Source organism: Schistocerca americana, chromosome X, assembly GCF_021461395.2.
Source record: "Schistocerca americana isolate TAMUIC-IGC-003095 chromosome X, iqSchAmer2.1, whole genome shotgun sequence".
NCBI lineage: Eukaryota > Metazoa > Arthropoda > Insecta > Orthoptera > Acrididae > Schistocerca > Schistocerca americana.
The window spans coordinates 990,965,712-990,976,100 of NC_060130.1; the positions used below are offsets into that span (position 1 = coordinate 990,965,712).

At 36.6% G+C, this 10,389-nt stretch overlaps 1 protein-coding gene across 1 annotated transcript in view; it reads right to left on the reverse strand.

Annotated features, from left to right (window-relative positions):
• The window catches only part of LOC124554811 (mediator of RNA polymerase II transcription subunit 26-like), a 51,075-nt gene extending 43,025 nt beyond the window's left edge, over positions 1–8,050 (reverse strand). The window contains 3 exon segments of the mRNA XM_047128469.1: positions 2,527–2,601; positions 7,759–7,856; positions 7,859–8,050. Coding sequence (XP_046984425.1) covers positions 2,527–2,601; positions 7,759–7,856; positions 7,859–7,964 — 279 coding nt within the window. The 5' untranslated portion in view covers positions 7,965–8,050.
• Positions 8,051–10,389: the final 2,339 nt, after the last annotated feature.

Genomic DNA, 10,389 nt, shown 5'->3' on the forward strand with positions numbered 1-10,389 from the left:
CTCTTGACCTCACAACAAGTAGGCATCTCTCATTCTGGGATCTAAATGTCATCCTGATCCTTTTCAACCTTCCCCAACTTACCCCTCTTTCCTCCCAGAACAAGAAATAATTAGTTCTACAAGCTAGGATTGTATGAACTTTTCTATGTGTATCAGCAGTACTGAAATTTCACCTCCTGTAGCTAAGCAATGGCCTGAAATAACTTCTATGGTAGACAAAGAACACAATAAAACACTACTACAGCTAGAAATGTGCTTTACCCAATTCGCACAATGCCTTTTATCTCTTGTGAAACTAATGGGCTCTTCTACATTGTGTGATACAAATAAAGAAACAGGAAAAGCAAACTAACAGAAAATATATGCACATTGGCCATTGCAGTTCTTGAACACTTATTACATCACTTCTGTTGTGCACATATATTCAAAATGGACTACCAAGTTACTTCTTTCCTATGAATTGGTACAAAGCTGAAAGACTGGAAGTACGGCAAAGACATTATAATGCAACATGTCTCAAGGTTCAGCCTGTTGTGATCTGCAGGCTGTGGAAGAAGCTGCAGTCAACAGAAATGTCTCAACTTACACTGTATGCTAACCAGATAAGAGTATTGTTAATCAGAATCGATACATTTGTGCAAGTTCTCAAAGGGGGAAAAAAAGGCCATGTCCAACCGTGTGCACACTGGGTGCCATGGGTTATTTTGTACCCCGAAGTGTGTTAAGATGATTTTATAAAGATTGTTTACTTGCTAGGAGACTAGTCATCATCATCATCATAATCATAAGAAACTGCTGGCATAACAGCTTCCTTGCTTAGAGTAGTTTCTTTCTTGCAACACACACAAAGATCTGAACAATCCCATGTTGGACCTTGACTGCTCATGAAAAATTCCTGATACCTGTAATATCTATCCACAAACAGTGTGTTTAGTCAATCAGTAATTCAAAGCAGAATGTTTGTTGCCAGTTTTGCATTTTATATCTGAACACATTGTCATTTTTCTTTTAACAAAGAGGAAGGAAGATATAGCATAATCTCCTGTTGACAATACACTCGTTACAGACAGAGGTCAAAATCAGATTGGAGCAAGACAGGGAAGAAAACCAGCCACATGCTTTCTGATGGTACCATCCAGTCATCTGGCATGTGTTATTTAGAGAAACCATGAATCCTAAATCTGGATAGTGAGAGAGGGATTTTAACAGTCATCCCCCAAACATAAGTCCTATTCCACATCGCTGGACCACCTCACTTTGTTTTTCGATAAATAAGTTATGTGTATAACATCATTTTCTATGATCAGGTATCATTCACAAACATCCAGTGGCATAAAATAAAGCAAATAAAATAACAATTAAATTAAAGAATAGTGTCCAGCAAGGAGAAGTCATCCTAATTCTATCAAGTTCATGGGGGTAAGATCTTTGTATACAACTGGCTGGTCTTCCTCTTCATGAATCTTACAAGGGTTACAATATGCTCTCCAAAGATGATCTAATGAAATATCAATCAAGTTAAGGTACATTCTCAATAACCTCTTTCAGCATGACTTTGCATCTTGTTCTGTTCTTGCAGAGAGCACCGAGGAGGACACATATACAAGAACGTAACTTTCTCAGATGAATATGGTACTGAAACTGCTATCTGCAAGCACATGTTACACACCAGCTTGATCTTTCTAATCCCCTGCTGTCCTATTTCTCCCTCTAACCAGCCCACATTCCATCTATTTCTCCATAACCCACCGATGTCAATATTACTTGGTTTTTGTGTGTGTTTTCTTAACATACAAATTACATTCTACATAAGCAAGTACTTCAATGGCAACCTTCATTGGGTAAAATGTACAACTTCTGTTTGATGATACATTCTGTAATTACCCATATGAAATAACAGGTTCAAAGCAAACCACGGAATATGAACACGTAATTGCTATTAAAAATGGCATTCTACTTATCCAATGGTAGACTTTGCTCTATTTTTTAACAGATAATTCATACACACTTATGTAATTTTTGAAACTATGATTACTTAGATACCCTACACACTGAAGTGTTGAAATATCCCAAATGCAGCACAATTCTCATAAATAGAGACCTGTAGTAGAATTATTCAATCAGCTATGAAATATTTGCATTCACAAAGGAATGGAAAAAGGGTAAACTCTCCACAGCAGTCTCCTATAATTATTACAATGACACTGTGTTATAGATAATGATAGCAAAATGGTTCAAATGGCTCTGAGCACTATGGGACTCAACTGCTGAGGTCATTAGTCCCCTAGAACTTAGAACTAGTTAAACCTAACTAACCTAAGGACATCACAAACATCCATGCCCGAGGCAGGATTCGAACCTGCGACCGTAGCGGTCTTGCGGTTCCAGACTGCAGCGCCTTTAACCACACGGCCACTTCGGCCGGCATATAATGATAGCACTAAAAGATAAACGTGTACATTCCACTGAACACTAACTGATATTAAATATTCAATGAAATAACCATGAACTACTACTACATCTTACCTCAAGCACCTCCTTTGTAACTGGAGTGTTTTCCAGCAGTCCAATAACTTCTTCCACAGCGCCATAATTAATAACCTGTAATTTCAAACATCTTTAAGAATGTACTATGCACAAGTTAGCACCTAAGTATAATATGAGTCAATCAGGAAACTACAGTTCCATTTACATAACTAATTAAGCAAAAGATGGATGTCGTATGAGAAAATTTCGTACAGCAGAAGAGTAAATTAAGCAAATATTGTGTAAAACCTTTTCCTTATCTTTACTTTTGGGCAGTTCACCACTGTGGAATGTAGTGAATATCTACAAATAAAATAATATGCAACACAATGTTACCAGAGCTGTCACAAAATACAGAAAAGAAAGGGAAAACAACCAGATGCATTTCACCCACAATAATACACAGTTATTGCATGATTTTTTTTTTATATATATATCCTGACCTCCAATTCAAAGAAGCTATTTTCAGTTTGAGATACAGAGGCTACGTGAAATGGCAAGTGCTGCCTCCCCAGTACATGAGTAGAAGACAGACACTAACAACACAAAAATGAAAGTAAAGAATGGATATTACAGTGTAAATATAAATAACAGTTAATTGAGAGAATGCTAAATGCCCTTCAGCAAAACCTCAAAAGCTTATCTTTACTGCACACTCAAAATTACTTGTTTGACACTAGAATAATATGTGTGAAGGCATACAATAGAAAAAACACTGTGGTCCATATGGAAGTCTCAAAATCTCAACCAGCTGTTGGGTACAGAAAGAATACTATTTTGCCAAACAGCAACAGCTGGACATATACAATTCATTGTTATTTATAAATTAGTACTTATCAATGCTCACACACAAGCATATACTATTGATTAATTTATGACTTTTACAGTCACAAATATACACACAAAATTTTTGAGTGTATTATTATTTCAATTTCCACATACTGAAAATTAATGAAAGACTGGTCGTAGTCTTCTTTTTATGCAGCATAGGTATGAAAAGGTTAAATTATATGTAATTTTCTAATATGATCCACTGAACAATTCTATTACACTGTCATTTCCAGGACAGCCACTCCACCTAAAACGTGGATGCAAGTCTCTTCAAAATGATGTTCAGTATGTGTATGGTCTCATCCCCTACCTTTTTAAAAATGCAATAATTTATTTAGCCTGAAACTCAAGTATTTTAAAAATGAGTTCACTTTATTCATTCACTGTAAGTTAGATTTACACTTCATTATTACTTAAGAAGTCTGATAGGGGATAAAATACTGCATGGTATCAATCTCGAAGGACTTTATAGGCAGGGAACAGTGTGTGTGAATTTAATATTACATATCATGTACATGGTCTGAGGAGTGCCTTCTGAATCATAAAAGGTAACAGTCTGCAACATTTCCTGGCAATGAGAAATATCCCATAAAAATGTTCATATACAATTGATTCCAGAATTACCACGTGGTCATGTTACTGTAGCAGGCAAATAGTAAGCCTTCCGAACATGGTTTGCTCCAACATGAAACTGCAGCCTTTACTGGTGTAGTATTACTACATTGTTTGATGCAGCTTCTGTCTCATGAACTTCCAAAACAGCTTTCAGTGCATTGCAGTGTGAAACGATGATTCTGGCTACCAAAATAATGCACGTGAAAACATACTGCACCTAACATACACTAAGAGAGCAAAACCTGTGATGTCAGACACATATCATCTACAAGCCAGTGACAGTAGAGCTTCATTTCAAGTACTGGGTCAATACTAGCTACAGTTTTGTTGACACCTATATTCACAATTCATGTTTCAGCGGTCATAAAAGATGGGTAGAATACCCACAACATCCAACCCCTAGCTATAATTAATAAGAACCAACTTAACACTAATCTATAACAATATTCCTTATCAAGTATTGCTTTCTATTATTGATCAGAGAGATGGCCAAGTACAGGTAAGATATTACAGAGGTTAATTTGTCAAGTGTCAGATCCAATCAATGTCCAGCATGAAAGTTGGGACACCATCTGGAGCAGTATTTCGATGGAACACCACTCCTCTACATGTTGTAATGAATGTTTAAGACTCAATAAACTTGTAAATACTAGAATTTCCCCCCAGTCTAGTCATTCACACAGAATACAGATTCATTCTCTGTCTCTTTCACACCAGTGATTAGTTCAAGTGTTGTCTCCACAGTATTTTAAAAATGTGAAGCTGTTATGTTGTTCAGTGTAGTTTATTTTTTCACTACGTCCCACAAATTTAATGATTTTAATTCTTGAAGATTCCTTCATGGTGGTACAATTTGTGCAAACAGTGCCATATGTTTTCACAATACACTTCAATAATGTTATTTATCACAATGAGCAAGTAAACCATTACAATTTCTCTTCATGAACCTATTCTGTCATTTCTTCAAGTTCCTCTTTATTAACTGACATGCAGAAGCAACAGTTTACACTTTTCAGGCCTCTATACAAAACAGAATTAAATAGTTTATATTAAAAATTCTTTTAAACTTCATAATGAGTTACATTCATTTTTCAGTGAGGACGAACAAACACCTACAGATGGTAAGAGCAAAGGGCCTAGTACTTTGTCGAAATTCTGTTGCATAGAAGACCATCATCGTCTTTTCACTGTGTACCACACTCAGGTGGCATCATTGTAGAGGCCATAGTAAACCAAATTAGGATGGCAAATGAGGGATTTTGGATCAAGGGTTTTGCAATTTTAAAAATCTACCACTTTATTGCAGCACCACATGATTCATTGCAATATAGCTGCACCACGTTCAGTGCAACTGACGAACACAAAGAAAACTTAAAGCCAATTTATAAACAGTTCTGCACACAGGAAAAGTATCAATATCTAATTTAACGGAAGAGCAGCTTTATCTCATAATTTTATTTTATTCAATCATTTAACACATGAATCTTTCAGAAAATCTATAAGCTACACTGACTGTTGAAGATTAGCCTGTGCAGATGGGGATAGAAACTAACTATCTTTCACTCAAATTAACCATTACACTGATTGCAACTTAACTAGCACACATCTGCCTTCTCCTTTCAGTATCACATAGAAATATGCATTTAAATACATCTACACAGTGGATTAACATACCTGCAGGATGTTTTACATGAACAGAAACATTAATAGCTTTCTCTGTCTTTACAGTGCCAACAATAACACCAAATATCTTTAATAGCATTGTTTTAAGTATCAGCCCCCAGTACTAATAAAATTTAATGGCAACATGGTACACACTTTGAACTTCCTGTGGCTGACATTTCTGTACCTGCTACCTCACCCTTTCCCTGTGAAGTTTTACTCATACTGACTCTGTTATGAAAGTAATCTTTTAAGACATCAATAGCTACCATCTGTGGACATGTAAAAGACAAAATGGGTTTATAAATTTTATATGTGAAAAGAGGGAATAATGTGAAAAAAATATTTTTCAAAGTGAAGTGTTATCACAACAATAGAGTTGTGGAGTAAGTATTAGCACTTACTGTGGAATTCGTACAGAAAACAATTAAAGTGACATCAATATGTACATGCAAGAACCAATGGTAATGAAGTTACCTAACTAAATAAAACATCCAAAAGTATGAATTATCACATCAAATATTTCCTTTATTATTCTGTGACATGTCCATGAAAAATTTTAATCTTTGATAAATGAAACAGACCAGTTACATAACTCAAGAACCCCCTGAAATTTATTCCATTAAACTGTGACTACTACTACTACTACTAAGCAATACAAACATTATTTGTGAACAAAATCACCTGTTCAGTCTTTGAACACTGTATGTAAATACACAAACATCTAGCACATGTAGAAGTAACAAGTGCCGATTTCAAAAGAGGTTCTGACAAAGTTTAGCACTGTCACATTGTGTTCTGGGTCAGTTGTGATGACTGCAAATCTAAACGAAAAAAATTGCTTTTCATCAAATTGTACTTTTGCAGTTACTTGAAGATAGTTTTTGCTGAAATCTAATTTTTCAATAAAGGTGCTTTTTTATGTTCTGCTGCAGCAAAGTACCCAGTACACCTTCCCAGCCTACAACCTGGAACCTTCATCCCATTGGGATAGTAAAAAATATTCTGCTGGGCTCCATTTTTGCTCAGGCTTCCTGGTGTATGGAAATAGATCTTTTGGTGAAATCCCGTTGGCCTCCTTATGCATTTCTTTACTTTGCTCAACATGTAACAAGGAGTTCGATTTACTTTTGAATACTGTACACTGTATGCATATAGGCCACGGCTTCCATCGGATAACTAGATCATACGAATAAAATTACACATATGGTTCAGTTAACCACAACAGGACGTACCTGAAGTAATCTGCAATATTCAAATGCATCAGTACAAAAGTAGTTTCGAACATTTTTTTTTTTCCTTTTAAGCAATTCACTCTGGCATCGGCGCAAATCAATTACACAGCTTTTCGCACACTTGTGTTCACAATTACCTGAGATTAGAGAAACACACAGAAATATGATTTTGAAGTCATGAGTTTGAGAACATCCCTTAAACGTTGATACGGAAGAAGGATACAAGGCACGTCACAGTAAATCTGGATGATGCATGAAAGGAATCTTCTGTGGGAGCATCTACTTTGTACAAAATCACTTTATTTACGTAATTAACACAGTTTTTATCCACAAACGGAGAACACACAATACTTCACTTGCACGTTTCACTTATCATAATGCCAAAACACCGCACATTACAATGAATATAGCAACTGTTAGGTTCATTATCCTTTGCACGTTATTTTTAACGGCTCCATAACACTTTATGGCTATTAAACGTAGTTTAATATGCTGTCAGTATGAAATATGAGTCAACGTGAATGCCTTGAGTTTACATGTTACGGGCCATGCTCCACTGGCCAGTGCGCACGCGCCGTGCCGCGTAAGGAGGAGGTCTAGGCTAGACACTGTCCTCTTACAGCTCCGTGTACCCAATTTCCACACACGAAATTTGACGTCTCTTCCACTATGTTAAGCAAAATCACGCTTCTGAATGAACCTGTATATATTTATGGTACTGCTGTTAAGGAATTCTTGTCTGATATGGGTGTATTTCTACCTTAGCTAGTGGAAAACTAACACAAGTTGGAGTCAGACACGCCACTTTCACAGCGCATTTAGCTAAGTTTCTTCGTAATTTTTATTAATTTCGGTGTTTCATGTGTTTCGACAGTATTTAAAACCTTACATTGTATTCCTTATCCAGTGCCCTCAGTAACTTCTCCTTGATCTCCGAAGGAGAATGCTGCATGAGGCCGTACTGGGACTCGTACTGACACGATCCTTTCCTACATACAGTACCAAGCACTTATGGCGGACATCTGCTACTACGGAATTCTGGGAGTATAATCCCAGTTCCCGATGGGTGCCGAAAACTGACGAACGTGACGTCATTGTGTGTTTCACGAGAGTTTGCAATAACCTATACGATTTTAAAACTTGAAAACAACATTCTATGTTTATTGCGTGGTGTGTGTAGTTACGTTTTCTGTAACAGTCAGTTAGCTGCTGCACGAAGAATGCAATTACAAATACTTTTTATTTCCGAAAACCTTCCGACAACCAATATTTTTTTCAATAAGCGACAGGTCATTATGAGTGCGTAGAGACAACTGTTTTATTGTACGATAAAGACCAACCACATGTCATGATGTTAGTATCTGTCATTTTCGTTACAACAACAAAAAATGCATTACAGATCTGAATGTAACTGCAGTATTTTTTAAGTAAAATACTCATCCGCAAATAAACGGTACGTGGTATTAGTAGTTTACTAACTGTTGACACCTGTTGTGATGTGGATCAACCAAGAAATGATGCTTCGCTGCTGTTGCAAAAATTTTGCAATAAATGAAATTATATTAATGTTTGGATGTCGGGTGCAGTGTAGAGGACGGTATCCAACTGTGACAACGGACAAGAATGCAGATTATTTTTACAGTTTCTGGAAAACATGGCTGCCGAGATGAACATATGAATGAAATTTCGTTTGTTGTTGAAGACATAACCTAAATATACAGGATTGATGAACAAAATGAAATTTGAATTGCGGAGAGAAGTAAAGTTGTAACTGAATTTAGCGTTTTATTCAGGTAGGAGACCCATTATGAGTTAATTTGTGTGTCGATGGTTATTTAGGAGAACTAGTGTAATTAAGACAGCTGTTGGTAAATTATTGCGTTTGTTGTGTTCGTATTGTCGTTTCGTTTCAAAGGGGAATATTTTCTGTTGTCTATTGAAGCCACCACGTTGGATAATCACGGAAATGGGAAACTACGAAAGCTACGATTGTGGGACTTGGTTGAGAGTTCAAATTATTTATTATACCGACAAAAACTCGTTGACAGTACAAGTTTTTTTCCCCTCCTCAAATCGTTGAGTATTTCGGAAGCCTGGTATTTTATTTTGAGTGTCGTCTTCAATACATACCTCACTATGTAGATAATCAGGCAAATATTTCACTTACACCGACATGGTTAAAATACGGTACATCGGGATCTTCAAAACGTAGGCACATGTCTCATACGTATTCAATCTAGCTAGGGCCACCATCTGCCGGTTCTCCCAACTAGTCTTTTTAAATGCTCATATTCTTATTAGAAATGCAGTATCATTTGTGTTATTTCTGGAATAATATAATGAAGCCATCGACATAACACACGTTAAGTGTGCATATTTTTACTGTGAGTATCCCGTGACACAAAGATTTGACTAAGAAGACGGTGTGGCAAATACCCCTGCACAACTCTGTTGACACGTTAAAAATAATTTGAAACTTTAATTAGTCTCACTTTGGAAAATAACAAAAACTGTGTAGGGCTAGGTACAATTTGAAAGCATTAAAATACAATTATACATTACTCATGCCAAACAAAATACAGTTACGCTGGATATAAGAACAAAATTAGCAGTTTCAACCTTTCAGCGATGTTAACGTTCATTTAAGTCATAAGCAATCTGTATTAAAGGATGCCATGAATGTATTAAGCTACTTTTATGATAAATCATTTTGTCCATTGTTGTCACTTATGAGATCCATGCATTCAAAATGGTTCAAATGGCTCTGAGCACTATGGGACTCAACTGCTGAGGTCATTAGTCCCCTAGAACTTAGAACTAGTTAAACCTAACTAACCTAAGGACATCACAAACATCCATGCCTGAGGCAGGATTCGAACCTGCGACCGTAGCGGTCTTGCGGTTCCAGACTGCAGCGCCTTTAACCGCACGGCCACTTCGGCCGGCTTCCATGCATTCAGGAAATTGTTTGGGGCATCCATTAAGGATGTGATGCATTGTTTGTCTAGGATTACTTACTCTGGATGTACAAAACATAACAACTGGAGGGCATATCTTGGCATCTTTGACAACTAATTCTAGATTATATTTTCTTGGCAGTCAGTTTAACCACATTATAATTTTTGAGGCATGTTTTTAGCTTATGGAAACAGTAAACGATGTCATTGCAGATGTTTATCCAGGAAAATCGTCTCACTTCATATGAGATGGGTATTAGAAACTGTGGAATTTTGGTTGTTGGATGTGTACTGTTGCTCCATTGGCCTTATGGGCTGCTTTTATCATTTAGTTAACCACAATTCTCTTCAGCGCAGTTGATGTAATATTGGAAAGAACAAGGTATGTTGGTACAGAAGATCTCACCAATGATTCACGAAGCTAAATCTCCTGTGTGTGTTCCAGACATATCATAATTTGCCACTCACTGCATACAATGTAAAATGATTAATTTATCACAGATATCAGGCTCTGGTCCTCACATGGCCTTGGCTATTTTATTATTCAACTTTTTCGTGGGCTT